The 15511-nt window shown below is 44.0% G+C and overlaps 1 protein-coding gene across 10 annotated transcripts in view; it reads left to right on the top strand.

Annotated features, from left to right (window-relative positions):
* Window positions 1-6945: 6945 nt before the first annotated feature.
* pds5 (cohesin associated factor B pds5) overlaps window positions 6946-15511 on the top strand; it is an 82145-nt gene continuing 73579 nt past the window's right edge. For 6 of the 10 annotated variants that reach the window (XM_075688833.1, XM_075688835.1, XM_075688834.1 and 3 more), the window contains exons 1-4: window positions 6946-7170; window positions 9250-9424; window positions 12959-13156; window positions 13831-14015. In XM_075688833.1, the coding sequence (XP_075544948.1) occupies window positions 9332-9424; window positions 12959-13156; window positions 13831-14015 (476 nt within the window). In that variant the 5' untranslated portion in view covers window positions 6946-7170; window positions 9250-9331. Of the gene's footprint in view, window positions 7277-7376; window positions 7609-8550; window positions 8662-9249; window positions 9425-12958; window positions 13157-13830; window positions 14016-15511 lie in introns of those variants that run through there. The other 4 variants (XM_075688837.1, XM_075688830.1, XM_075688829.1 and 1 more) reach the window with 4 other exon arrangements.

Below are 15511 nucleotides of genomic sequence, written 5' to 3'. Positions count from 1 at the left end.
GTCCACCCGACTTTCAGTTTTCTTCTTTTCTTTTTCGTTTTTTTTTTTTTTCTAATTCTGGGGTTTTACGTGTCAGAACCACGATCTGATTAAGAGGCATGCTGTAGTGAGGGGCTCCGCGGAGTAATTATGAATGCCGCGGGGTTACTTTTATCGTGCATCCAATTCACGGTGCATGAGCGTTTTCGCATTTCACCTCCATCGAAATGCGGCTGCCGCGGGCGGGATATTTGATCCCGCGACCTAGGGATTATCTCCGCGCTATGAGCTGCTCGGCCACCACGGTGGGTTCTTTCAATTTCCGCGTGAAAAGATCGTGTTATATATATGTTAAATTTAAAAATGAAAGGCGCATCGGGAGCGAATTGAACCGAACGCATACTATTCGCAATAGCCTATAGTAACACAGACATTTCTTTGTTTTCACCATAACTCACTAATTAAGTTTAATTACCCAACTTTTTAATTATTGACTGAAGAGTCCAAGTATGATACGCAGATTTGTAGAGCACCTTCAGAAACCACCGATCGAGTTGTTCCCTTTATGATATGTCTCATGCAGTCCTTCTTTCCGGGCTGCAAAGGAAGCCGGCAAAATATCAAGAATGCTGGGAAGATATCTTCACATTCTAATAAAACATGCTGCATCGTATCTCTAGCTTTACCGCAGCAAGCGCATGCTTCGTCGTCCTTCTTATGTCTCGCTTTATAAGTGCGTGATCTAAGGTATTCTGATCTCGCTTCGAAAATTGTAATGAGCTTCCTTTCTAGTTATCATAAATTCACATTCTAATAAAACATGCTGCATCGTATCTCTAGCTTTACCGCAGCAAGCGCATGCTTCGTCGTCCTTCTTATGTCTCGCTTTATAAGTGCGTGATCTAAGGTATTCTGATCTCGCTTCGAAAATTGTAATGAGCTTCCTTTCTAGTTATCATAAATTGTTGGTTTTCTGATTTCGTTTTTTTCCTCTTGATTAGTTACTCATAGCAGGTTTCTTTTCCATTGCTGCCACCCATGAGAGTATCTCAACCTCTCTCATTTTCCGCTTTGCATTCTTAGTTGTCATGTTGCTCACCATGCAGGCCGCATACTTGCTGTTAAGCATCCTAGTTTTTTACCTCCACTGTGAATAAATGTTTTCTCCTGTAAAAATACATGTATACTCTCCCAGTCCATTTTTCCCCCATATTGCTCAGTCGTTCTTCCAAATCAATTTTACTGTGACCTTTTCTCACTTCAAAACTTGTCCAGCCCATATCACCCTGCACAGCTTCGTTTGTATTCTTCCCGTGAGCGTCCACCTCCCAATGCTAGAAGTCCCGCTGACGTTCGATTGCCATCGAGTCCTGATTGTACCCCTAATACTATATATATATATATATATTGAGAAGCATCTGAATCTGGAGAATCATGTTAGTATGAATTCGTGCAGAAATAGTAAAAACAAAATACATAACTTTATGCACCAGATTAGCATAAAAAAACAAGAGTTTGAATGACTAATACAGTTCTAAGTAATAACATTTAAGCATCATAAAAATATCTTTGTTGCTTTAGCTGAACGTGAAGATTAAACAACCACCACTAGAAAGCCGTACACATATATATATATATATATATATATATATATATATATATATATATATATATTGCTATACACTCTTAAACAAATATACACCCTTTGAGGTGTATATTTGCCACAAAACGATAATCGTCATCTGTCGTGCTAGCGTTTCCTTTCTTGAAAACGCTGCGCTCGCTACTTTCCTGTCGAGAATGCTCTGTCATGCTGATAACGCGTATGCAGTTCGTGACTTGGAAGTACCGGGCTTGCAGACGGACAAGGCAGATGACGATTATCGTTGTTTGGCAAGATACGACCCAAATGTTGCAAATTCGTTGAAGTGTATTACTTTGCCACGAGTGCGTGGCAAAGTAACGCCACCTAGAGGAAAGTGTAGGTAACGTTGAGCGAAGGCGGGAAAGACAAACGAAGCGAAGCGTCGCGGTGGACGAAGGTAGGCAGAAGCATGCCGGGTTTACTTTCTCTGGCAGTTGCTACAGGTATTGTTTGCGATACGGACGTAGTGGGACGACAACGTCCTCTCGCACCGCGCGCTGTGTGTGCGGGTGAAAGCGGGTGACGGTGAGCCGACGATGGCGGCTCAATCTCACGTGCACACGGGAGGAAGCGCGCTGTATTCCGTCGCGCGCATGCCGCCGTGGGAGACGGGACGTTGAACTTAGGCCGCGCGCGGTCCCACGGCCTTTATCTTGAACGCAATCTGATTTGAGAACACGGTTTAGGTAGGACAACGGTTCGTAGCTTTTCGCGTGCGCAGTGGTACCACCATGTATTGAGTCTGTATTGGAGCGTCACTTCGCTCGCTGCTGCTGCCGCCATACCTCACGCCAGCGTTTTGACATCGAGTGTTCGCGGTCATTGAGTGTGTAGTGTTCATATTTGCCTGTGCGCGCTGACACCATGCTAGTAAATTTAGTTAGCAAGCGATTGTTTACAAGAGGGCGTTCTACTCCGGCGGCTGTTGCCTATGGCGCGGCCGCGCGAGCCCCGTCTTGAATACGATCAGCGATGCGGACAGTGTAGGCGTTTAGGCGCACCGAGGGCCGATAGCGTCGTGTACGCTATAGCACCTATACGCTTGCGCGTCACCGCGTTCACGAAGTGAAACGTCACCCTAATTTTTTTTCTCCATGGCGTCACCGTATTTATTTTGTTCTTAGGCAGCCAGCTCAAGCATCTCTCACTTCTTTGATGACTCCATCATATGTATACGTCATGAGGTGCATATATTTGCGCACTCATCATCCATGTGTTCCCGAGTTTTTCCTCAAAATCAATTTTGCTCGGCGCTCTGGTCTGGTGGGCAGATTTGTGGCGCCATCTAGCTTGCTGGCAGTACATCAGAACCTCATTGTCACGAGCGGTGGCATTTAAAAATGAACCTGTCATGTCGACAAAATACCGAAACATGAAAGGAAGACCATTCTTCAAGTCAGAAGATCACCAGTATTATCCCGTTCATGGTCCCATAGTATCAGCTACTGATACATTAACTGTGCCCTTTTCCCATGATCGTTGGATGTTGATATTATTTATGAAAACTTCTCCAGCCATAAGGTAAAAAGTCCCGCCATTTCGGGACCGGTTCGGTCCCTTCTTCAGAGGGAGATTAAAGCGACCGAAGAGTCTGCTTTGTGCAGTGTTGTAAATATCCAACCTTACCTGCAAAAATATTATATATTGGAGCCTTTACGAACCAGTATCTGAACATAACCAGGCACTCCCGTCTCCAATTTGATGGATTATGTATTATTTGTTTGTTTCATGTCAGTTTCCATATTCAAATACTGCTGTTTCTTATCTTTGTGCCACACTAGCAAAAATGTCGAAATGAAGGGATCAATCAATGAGATGAGGTGGTATAATTAGTGAAAGAAGATATGTTCGGGAAAATAAGAAGATTACTGAGGGAAGTCGGATCTGATGAGTGCCAAAAATGAAAGGACTAAAGGAATTACAAATAAAAAGAAACAGAAACATATATCCTTGCTAGTCATAATTGTCCGTGGGGCAGTATATAAAAATTGGAGGACGCTTAAGCTTCGCCTTCAAGAGTGGAACGCGACAGCGTTCCCGTCGACCCGCCAAGGGGTATTGGGCTACGGCGCAGCGACAACGCGCCCCGCATCGGACGCGGTGAGCGTCAAGCAACGCAGCGTTCGGCGCGACAACGAAATGCGCGCCTCAGCAAGCGACGCACGCCTGAGCCTTCTAAGGTAACACCGCGTTCTCTAGAGGCGCTTTTGTACCGCATTGAAGCATCGAACTCGTGGCTCAGTGGTAACGTCTCCGTCTCACACTCCGGAGACCCTGGTTCGATTCCCACCCAGCCCATCTTGGAAGTTGCTTTTTATTTATGAAGTGCCTGCCGTGATTTATCGCTCACGGCCAACGCCGCGGACGCCGACGCCGACACCGACGCCGACGACACCGGCTTTTCTGCGACACGAGCTCCTTAACGCTATCGCGTTAATAATCATCGTGCCCGTGACTATAAGGTAAATAAAGCATAATGTGCACAGTGTGACAGCAGGCAAAGGACGGAAAGGCACGATGGAGACAAGGGCAATACTTGACACAGCGCTATAGTCTCCGTGGCGCCTTTCCGTCCTTTGCCTGCTGTCGCGCTGTACACATTACGGATTGCCAATTAGGCCGGTCTCACACCTTGCTGTGATGTAAACCTATCTCTTGTGCGCACTCGATCTGCATAAGCTCGATACATAGGGGCAGTACAATATGTAAGGATTCTTCTGTTTTGATTCTAGCCCTTTCTTATCAACCGTTGCAGCGAGTGACGGCTTCATGCATAAGCGTGCATAGGAAGTTTGGTGGGGTTAGAACTAGGGTGCCGCAACGCACTCCGGAGAAGGAACGCATTGAGGCACTCTAGGCCGAACCACAACCTTATAAAGGAGGATGTGGAGCCTAGATAAACAAGTTAGGTCAAACCAGGTCAAACTATCTCGCAGCGCACCCCCCCCCCCCCCGTTCACCTCAATATATCATTTCTTTTTCTCATGCTATCCACTCTGGGACATTTCGCAAACGGTCAACGAGAACTGAAGCGCTATAGGCTCTTGGGCAATGTGTATTTTGTACATAGCTTATTTTACACGACCTGCAACCATGCGCAAGGCATTATAATGCAAATATACAGTGAACCACAAATTGATGCAAATAAACAACAGTAACGTCATTCTTTCTTTATTTTTTTTTTCGTACAAGAAAAATCACAAGGTGTTTTTTGTCGCGCAGTCATAAATATGCAGGCTTCTCTTCAGAACTCTCCTTTACTTAAACGAAGACTCTTGATGAGTTGCATCTTTCTAGAAATGAGAAACCCATTGACAAGAATGACGCCCAGTGGATATCATCTTCCCGTCTACTGCCAGGATATGGATATCCCAGAGATGCATCGAGGACGTCCCTCACACAATTGCTTGGCCGCACTTTCCGTGTCCTGCATACATCCCTTGCATGTACGTCTGCGAGGAACATCATGGGACTATATATGCTGCGTGCCTTTTACGCATATATGCAAGGTCCTTTTGCACAGTACGTGCTACAACGTCTGCTACGATCGCATTACGGTTTGTGTGAAAGATGCAAGGGAAGCATCAAGAACCGACTAACAGAACATTGTGCACACACGTTACGCGTACGAAAGTTCAGTACACTTCTCATTCTTCTAGACCTTGCACCGAGCACCGGGGGCTCATTGAACTAACTGAAATTTTCAAAGTAAATTGCTTCAGAAAATTTGGAAATTACGGCGTGTGCAAGCTGCGGACATGGTAGCTTCGGATTGTAATTAGAACATATAGAAAAAAAAAACATAATTCTGTATACAGAATTATTGTTGTTTCGCAAGGGCAAGGAGAGTTTATATTTGAGGCATATTTACAATTGTTTTTTGGGACACCCAGAAAAATCCAACGGGTAAATAGGACCAATTTGGTTTTTGACACAATTGGTCTCTGAATTGGACTCGTTGAAACCAACGTGAAAAACAATGGAAAGGGGAAAAAACGGACTTGCTTGAGACTCTTTTCGAGAAGCATATACTCATGCATGAACACACTATGGTAATTTGATAGTTTCATTGACATAGCCAGCATTCACCAATTCACTAGTTATGAGATTTACATGTCAGGTGCTATATATGTAAGCAAAATCTGGTTGACCAAGTACTTGCTGTGGTTCATGAGAAAAATTGTGAAATTCAAGACAGATTTTTAACCTGACAGAAAGCAAAATGCTTGTCGGCACTGATCACACCAAAATATATACAAAGATCTTTTGCTTGAAACCGAACATTATAATTGTGTTGTTATTATTATCAACTATTTTGTTGTTTCAAGAGATTACTCATCTAGTGAGTTCCAGTTGAGTCCAATTGGGACCAATCAGCATACCAAGCTCTATTGATGTTTAATTGGAACCAACTGGACCTCTCGTGAAGCCCAATTGGAACGTTGGCCTCCGATGATACCCAATTGGAACCTGTTGGGTCCCAATGAAAAATACATCTGGGCTGAATGGTTTTTTACTGGGATGTGCGATATCCTCGGGACGTCCGTGGTGAAGATACGAAACTGAACGTCCTACAGATGAAGTGTTTTCACTGAGGAACGACCTCCTTAAGAAATCTTGCATTGTGATTTTCAGCGTAGCAACTTGCTGACAAACACGGATAATCTCAGTAGGCTTCTACAGCTTACATTCACAGCCAGTTTTCACCCTATTGAAAACAAAAGCGTTCATTATTTTGGCCAATACTGACTGGTCGAAGCACCTCGCAAACAGCGAATGCCCATGGCTGCTCTACCAAAAGCAAAAGCAACCATCGAAGGCGGTCGCGGGACATGCAACTATATGGCTTTCCTACTCGATAATTGCACAGGAGGACGTCTGTCAATTTTCATTTTCTTGAAGTAAACATCGCTAGATGGGAGGCCTGTGTCTTAACAGCACTTTTATACGAATACGGTTTCTTTCGCTTGATACGCATGCATGGGTACTGCGCTTTTAAATTCTCCCGCCCAGCAGTGCCTTGAAGTTTTGCGCGACCAGACATGCCTATCTTCATGCTGGCAACCACAATGTCCACGTACACCGTGCTGACGCCGTTACAGGGTTATGTAAACGCAGTACATTAACCAAGAACGTTCCTTAAACAAAAGATTCATTTGGCGCCTGGCGCTGCGGTAAATATAGATTCCGAGACATGCGCCATTTTTATGTCTCGAATCATGGAGGCTGTAGGCGTTCAATTGTACGCCTCTATTGGAAACTGGGAGGCGCTTGCATCGATACGTCGAGCCGCCCCATGACATTTTCTGCAGAGCTGCCATCTGCCGCTCTTCATCGCTAGCACTGAGAGGCAACCATGGTTCAGTACCGTTTGGCGCCATTAATGTGTTATTGACAAATATAATTTTATATGCATATTTGTGCTTCCCCAGTGACCTTCTCGACGAACAGCGAACTTTGAGAGGACGATCGAGAGCCTTCCAGCAACCTGACGTCGGTAGGCTGATCGGCTGAGAGCGCGTCAGCAGCGGCCATTGGCCTACTTGGTGAGCGGCAGTAGTTTAAGCCTAATGGGGCAACTCCGAGCATCAACAAACAAAAACCGTGGCTTGTCGACAACGATAGTGCAAAGAAAAGCGAGATGATCAGAGTGTATGCCATTGTTGCAGTGTACACGGCGTGCGCGTTCAACTCGTCTGCCAACATCGAACTCGCTCCCTTTCTGTTTCTGAAAGCGCGGTAGTTCCCTACGCTTCATTTTGTGTATCCGCATTATCTTGCGTAATGACGGACACGCATTGTATCCATTGCTGTGGATCGGAGTGAATGTTGCCGGTGGCCACTTTCCATGAGGCGCACAATATGATTGGTGCTGGCGAGACGACCGCCGCTGTCTATAGCCCTCCATCGGAAGCCCTGCGATAGCACCCATCTTCAGCGGAGCACAATCGGTCGAGCTTAGCGGCAGCTGCTGCACAATCGGGGTTCGCATTGCGTTTGCCTCACACCTTCGACGCTTTCAGTGCAACATTGAAATGCGTGATCAGCCTTCCTGATTGGCACGTTGCTGGTTTTGCGTGGTAGTTTCGGCGTGTATCGGCTAGTGCTTACCGCGCCTCCCGGAGGTTCGGCCCCGTTTTGACATGATCGCTTGTAACATTTTTATTATTGCAAATGTAGGCGTTGGCACTGAACCTCCCGTGCTCAGTATCGTGCTTTCGTTTAGCTGCTGCTGAAACACGCGAAGGGTTACCCGTCAGCACCAGTCGTTGGACGCAGTGCAACCTCCGTAGCTCTGTAACGTTGATCCTGAACTGAAACTACTTACTCAACATAACTAGTCTCGCGCAAATGGGATCATTCTTTTTCTTTTTTTTTTTTAGCTCACGCTTGTTAGTTTTTCAGGACGAAAAACACCGCTGTGTGCTCTTTTGCAATGTTTGTGTGGTTAGTAAAGGAAAACTCAAGATTCAGGTACCTCATGTGCGCGTTTTAGCAACAGACAACCATCCTTTTTCTATACGATGTAAGGCAGTGCAACTCCCCCAACCTTCTTTTTTTTCCGCAAACAAGCAAAGCAGTTGTAATAGTTTACATTAAAAAAGTGCACAGTTGATTCACCAAGCAAAGCATTAGTTCGCCTTGTTTTATTGCAGATTGAGTTGCAATTGAATGTCAAAGTGTTCAGCAAGCATAGTTGAAAACAAGTCTTTTATCATACATTAAATGCACGTTTATGTGAAAGCTGCGTAACGGCCCGAAATATTCACATAAGGTCAGAAGTGAAAGGAAAGTCACCTGATGCAAAAAGACGCCACTTGACAGTCGACATAGCAAATCACTTTTTCTTTTTGCATTGTTCTAAGACCTCTACTGTATTGCGTATGTGGTGTGTGGCATTTGTTCGAATCGACTGTGTTACGTGTACGTAAAAAGCAGGTGTCGTAGAAACCTGTCGTTGAAGCACATCTGCAACTTGGATCAACTAAAGCTAGGATAATCTAGTTGGAAACATCAGATATTGCCAAAATGTGTCTGTATGTTTTCATTTTTCACTTTACACTTATACATTCAGGGATTTCAAAAATAGACCTAGACCATATGCATGAGGATAAACATTCACTTCCTTCTCTTTTTCTTTCATTTCATCCTGCAGTAATTGAAATCTTCGTATGCTGCATAAAACCATCATTTCTTTCATTGCACTAGAAATGCTTGTGATGCAAGTTGTCATGATGTGGGGCGGGGGCTAGTGCCTTTTGTTTCTTTTTGGCATGCTGAAATATTTCACTATAGCATATAGTGCCAGAGTTTTTTGTTGTTGTTTTTGTTAGCAGAGGAATAATTACATTTAGTTTCACAATATTATGACAGCAAATAAAATATCAGGTACAGGAAAGGCACAGCGGAAGCGCTGTAGTTTAATCTAGCATGTATTGCTCACTGTCGAGTACATGCTTCATTTCCACGGATGTCAAGCATCTGCCCTTTAAAGCATTTTCTACCTATTCAAGCTTTCTATTCAGTTGTTGGCCTTCATACACATTTGGGGTGTCTTTTGGAAATAAGCTTCGGAGTGTGCTCAGTTCCTTAGTTCTCGTCCCATTGTTGTTTCCATGTTGCAGTGTGTGACCCTGTTGGCACTGGTTCTACCCGTTTGCGAAGCACCCGTGGTTGCCCTGGGTATGGACAAACAACCGTGACAAAATGGCGGCCAACCCTCCCAAGGTCACCTACCCGCCAGGTATCAAAGCCATCTCTGATGACTTGAGCACAGATGACCTCGTGCGAAGGCTGAAGGTATGTGGTCACCTTGGTGTTCTGACTGCACGTCTTCACTGCCATGTGTGTGCTCATTCATTATTGACCTTATTGGCCAATGGCAAGGAAATTTCGGACTGCATAGTGAATCAAGTTTCAGGTAATGTTGATAGAGAGCAGACTCCATGCAAAGTTTTACGGTTGAAATACGAGTGTATGTGTCATGAAAAGCCTACAAAAATAAGTGTTTTTGATACCAACGATGAAAAAAAAAATGTTATCACACGCCAGAAATGATACAGACCCCCAAAATATCGAGAAACAGCGTGGTACCTTGAAGAAGATCAAGTGGGCAATTTTCAACTCTTGGCAGGTTGAAAATCTCTGAAGTCATAATCTAAAATTTGCATCACATCCAATAACTACCAGGTGCCCACGTTGCCTGCTTAGATGCTATTTGAAGCTTATTAATAATGAAATTGCACCATTAGCAGTATTGCAGCTTTGCCAAGATTGCTTCAATATGACGTACTACTCATCTATAACCAATTTAGCCAAAGCAAAATTTCGTTCCAATTGACTTTTGCGCCCCGAAGAAACACAGGGACTTCAACAAACTATAGTGTATGGCTCCAGACTAGATCTTTTCATCTGGTGAGCAAAAAAGGGCTTCCAACCAACACGCAGCAAGCCTTTCCTTCTCTCTGGCTTGCGCTAATCGGCGCAGTCCTGCTTGAATGTGTGGCGCAGTCCTGCTTCCACAGCATGTGAATCACATGCTGTGGAACGATTTTGGAAATGCTTTAGTTTGTTCTACAAAAAATTTGGGATGTCAATTCATACAAGATCATCGGGGAACCACTGTGTACCCTCTGGGTGCAGCAGTAATTACAGTATGTAGAAATTTCTCTTTTCTGAGCAAAAATGTGACATGCATTGCTGGCCTCAGTGTGTACATGTGTTGTAAAAACCATTTTGCCTGTATCAGTTTCCACTCAACAAGAGCAGCAGCTTCTGTAGATTGCCAGCATCAGAAAAACTTTCTTACTATCTGATTGCGTGGCGTGGTAAGTGGAACATAAGAGTACTCGTGTACAGCCTTCAAAACATCTAAGTGCCAATTGTAGAATATTTGCATCAGCCACTGGCATTGTTTTCACACATTTCAAGTTCACTAGAAGGTAGTATGATACTAAGTATGAGGTGTGTTCAAAAAGCACCGAACCTTTTTCTTTCCCACATTAACCAATGAAGTGCTGAAGGCTTCCTTCAATGGAGATGGCAAAATGGCAAAAACTCCACTTAGTGCAACACCAGCAGCGAGCGTACTTTCATCCTTCTTTCTTTGTAGCTCTTGCAGACAGCTGATCCCAAATTGAACACATCTGAGCAGCGGTAGTTGTTCAATTTCTTCGCAACAAATAGGAATATCCTTTTGCATATGCTGAGGCCTATCCTAGCGTAAGATTGTTCACTGTGCACAGCATAGTGGCGCCATCTTTCGAAAAACATGCCAGTCAGCAAAGTTTAGCGAGGGAGGGGGAACTAAGAAAAAGATGCTTAATTATCTGGATTTCACACAGAACAAAATACAGTCGGACCACATCATTACAAAATCACTTTCGACACAAAAATATTATTTTCTGTTTGGTATTCGTTATAAGCACACTCTGATATTGGTGTAAGAAAATTCACAATCCTTAGATTTACTTTGTTATAAAGTCAAACCCAACTATATTGAACCCAGTTACATAGAGTTATACTGTATATCAAACAATTTCTGAACATTGTATAGTAACAATAAGAATGTGTAACAAAAATTACGGTTACATTGTACAAAAACAGCATGGACTCTAGGTATATAGGACGTCAAGTGGCGTAAAAGTGCCCCCAGAAGTTGGCTTTCCCTTGCAGGAGCGGGGAATTCAACTAACACACCTCAAAAGTGGTTTAGCTTGGCGGCACATGAGCAGCTATATCCACCCACTCTGCCTACCGTGGCCATGCCGCATCAGGCGGGCTGTCGACATCCCTGCAAAAAAATGATCCTGATCCACCCCCAGAGCTTGCTCAGACAGCCAATCAGAGGTTCTTTTGCTCTTGTTGTGCAAGTGCAAGTTGTCTCACTGCTTTTCTTGCTCATTGTGTTTGCGCCTTGAGGACGACATTGCTGACATTGTACCGAAAACAAGTGAAAGCGGGCGCAATGAGGAAAGCAGTGAGGATTTTTTGCCCACATACTCGGAGGTGATTGGTGCACTTGCACTAGCTGGACACTTCTACTCAAATGTGGAAGGTTGCCGGTTCAGCTACTCCGACTCCTTAGACAACATGGAGAAATGTGTGTTGTCCCATGCAGCGAAGTTGGCTAAGCAAAAGAAGATACAGAACTGTTTCATGTGAAACTTGGCCAAGTAAAGTGCTTTTATAAATGGTATGTGCTTTTATGACATCCAATTCTTTAGCAGGCTTATATCGAATTATGCTCTATATCAAACTGGTGTTTTTTGATGTAATAGTTCTGCGGAAACCCGCAAGGTGGAGAGAAGTAATTAAATAAAGAGAAAATCAGAAATCCACCTGTTCGTAGCAATTGCTACAAAGGAAACCCATATGGGTTCCTTAAAAGAAAAGCCTCGCAGTTGAAGAAAAATTCGTCCTGGTCCGGGACTAGAACCCGGGGCCACCACCTTTCTGGGGCAGCCGCTCTACCATCTGAGCTAACCAGGCGGCCAGCAGATAGTAGGGCAAAGTCGAATTTGTTGACAATTCAAAGCACAGGCAAGAGTTTTGGCGTAATAGTTCTGCGGAAACGCGCAAGGTAGAGAGAAGTAATTAAATAAAGAGAAAATCAGACATCCACCCGTTCTTAGCAATTGCTACGAGTCCCGGACCAGGATGAATTTTTCTTCAACTGCGAGGTTTTTCTTTCGAGGAACCCGTATGGGTTTCCTTTGCAGCAATTGCTGCAAACGGGTAGATGTCTGATTTTCTCTTTATTTAAACTGATATGTGTGTTTTGCGAGTTTGATATAACAGGGTTCAGCTGTATCTATGTTTATTATGTCAAGGTTTGACTGTGAAAAGACAGGCCGATTTCAGAAGCAGTTGTCTGGGCGTTGGTTTTTCAGAGAAGGTGCCAAACTGTGATGACGCAGCTGTTGCTGTTGCTGTCGTCGTTTATTTGTGCCTCAGTGGTGGCATTGGCACAGAGCATGGTTGCTTTTAAACCATGTGACCATGCTCAGCAAAGGGAAGTGCAAGCAGTGCTTAGGTGACAAACATGTAACTCCACCCCTTTGAGAACATATACTGTAACTCTATTCTCACGAGTGCCGAGATTGAGGGGTGTCAGGTGCCATGTTTAAAATATGTATGTTAGAGTGCAGTAGAAGATACAGATATATTTATCCACTTGCTTCTTTCGTGCCCTTTAGTGCATTTAAATGTTTGTTTAAGATCAATGCACTACATCACACTATTCTGCTGTTTTACACCCCTCCCCCAGTGTATGCTTTTCCCTTTCCCACAAGCACTTGAATGACGTCTCTGGTGGAATGCTGTTGTTTGCAGGAGTGCGCCCAAACATTCCAGAACCTGAGTCAAGATGAGGACAACAATGCCTATGTGCAGTTGGCCTTGCACCTGGCGGGTGAAGGCTTCTTGAACCACCACTCCAAGGACGTGCGTCTGCTTGTAGCATGCTGTATTGCAGATGTGTTTCGTGTATTTGCACCCGAGGCCCCCTACAAGGATCCTGAGCAACTCAAGGTATGCTGCTTTCTTTTCCTGGTGCATGAGATGCAGTGTAACGTTGGTAACGGTAATTGCTGTAATTAAGTAATTAATAGATTGAAACAGCAGCTGTAAAGCTTATTGGTTGTGTATTCAACAATTCCGCAACATTCGCAAACAGAATGGTGGCCCACACGTCGACTAACTACTTCAAAATTTTGTCCTGCAATGCACGTGTGTCTGGGTTGTCAAAATTACGTGATGCAGCTTGGTTGCCACTACCTTAGCAGGAAAAATGCTGAATTTTTTTAAGAAGCTTTTATAATGAAAGCGGCACGTCATTGTTGCCAACCTGTGCAAAACTGTTCTGGGACTATCTTGCAATGCTAGTGCCAATAAAGCTGGCTCTGATGGTAGGTTGTTGCCATGCCAGCTCTGCAAATGCAGTTTCAGTTTTGTATCAAACTGTAACGCATGGGTAAATTTCAGACAGATTTTCTCTAAAAATTGTGCCTTATAATCGAGCAAATATGGCATATCTTTTGAAACGTTCTGGTAATAAATGGAGCCCCAAAAAGTATGATGTACACATTTCTGATGCATTGAAGTCTCATATGAAGACACTTTCACTGTATTGTGTCTTGCCATTGAATGCGTGTCGTGACCAGCAACCCCTTGATTGACGGAAGCTGTGGTGGGGGGGGACGCAGACCATCTTTTTATTCTTCATCGAACAGCTGAGGGGCTTGGAAGACCCCAAGGATCCAACTTTTAAACGCTATTTTTATCTGCTGGAGAACTTGGCATGGGTCAAGTCATTCAACATATGCATCGAGCTCGAAGATAACCAAACCATCTTCTGTCAACTGTTCTCACTCATCTTCACCATTGTTAAGTGAGTATCCCCTTTTCACTGTCCACTGGTAGGGAGGTGAGGTATTCTTGGGTGTTCGCTTTCAGAGATACAGTCATTTTCACAGAATTTTTGCATAGCACGCTGCCAGGAGCGCTGTCAACAATAGATGTCAATGTGTGCGGTGCTAGTCATAAATCTCGCAAGAGTGATTGTATACCCAAAAGTGAATGGTTGAGAATACTGCCCCAGGCAGTGTAAATTCAGTCAATTTCATTTAATTTGACCTTGACAGGATCGACAAAATTTATCAAATTGTCAGGCGAGTTAGATTGCACAAAAAGCAAGAAATACGCCAAAATACACCACTGATTCATTTGGCAATATTTGCCCCCACTCAATTCTGTCTCCACTGATTGTGCTTTCAAAAAAATAAGAGTCACGTGCCGAAATTTCTCTACGTTGTCCTGTGTTCCTGCTCTAAACCAACAAATGATGCTTGTTTCCTGTCACTCAGTGTTGGCGGAAGACTTTTAGCCAGAAACTTTATACTCCATACCGAAACTTCGCAAAGAAAGAGCTAACTAAAATTCTGTTGTGTTGCCTGTAGGCAACATTCATAAAAAAAATGCCTAATGTCCATCGTCATCATTCTCGGACAGAACTTTATGACTGTCTATGAAGAACCACAACGTGTTGTTGCCCATACAGGCCGTAGCGCATTTGATGTTCAGCATTCATTCAAACAACTCTGCAACAATTGCATATGAAATGGGAGACCACGCCTTAAATAATCGCTTATCTAGTTTGTCCTGCAATGCATGCAGTTGTTAGTACGCCTAAAAGACAAAACACGACTTGTGGCCACTAGCTTAACATATAACTTGTCTGTCAAATGTGCTTTTGTAGTCGGACGAAAAGCAGCACGTCGTCGCCCTGCTATGCAAGAACTCTTTCTGTCGCCCTTTTATTAGGCTCAATTCTTGACACGCATGGCGGCTGCACGGCCACCATTATTTGCCATGTTGACCCTCTGATTGGCTGTTGAGAGGTCACATGTTTTGAAGTTCGCACCAGTAAGCGGGAGTTTTGTAAATAGTTTTCATCAAGATGACAAAATGTGATGGGAAGCTTCAGACTTCTAGAATAATACTTTTTTCTGGTTCTTAGCAGCTATATAGCTAAGCTAGCACTTCAGTAAGGAATGGATGGTCGTGTGCAGAAGCTTCTGCAATGCATCTGCAATTTCACGAATATGTGATGGCAGTCCAAAATATCCACCAGCTTATTGATGTCAGCTTGTCGATTGGCTGAAAGAATATCACATGAGGAGGATCACAGGAAGGGCCATTTCATAAACATTGATCTGACGTGTGATGTTGAGCTGGGCCACCATTGCCAAAATATTCCGGCATAAGTTGTGGTGCAACGAGCCGCATGAAATATGCTGATGAGCAGCCAAATTTCTGACAAAGTTATGTATTCTTTGAGCTCTTGATACGTCCGTGAGCCATCCAAAGGTCATGCCTCAGAACCAG

Source organism: Dermacentor variabilis, chromosome 4 (assembly GCF_050947875.1).
Source record: "Dermacentor variabilis isolate Ectoservices chromosome 4, ASM5094787v1, whole genome shotgun sequence".
In the NCBI taxonomy this organism is placed as follows: Eukaryota; Metazoa; Arthropoda; class Arachnida; order Ixodida; family Ixodidae; genus Dermacentor; species Dermacentor variabilis.
Note: the sequence above shows the minus strand (reverse complement) of the source record. Positions and strands in the feature narration are given on the sequence as shown.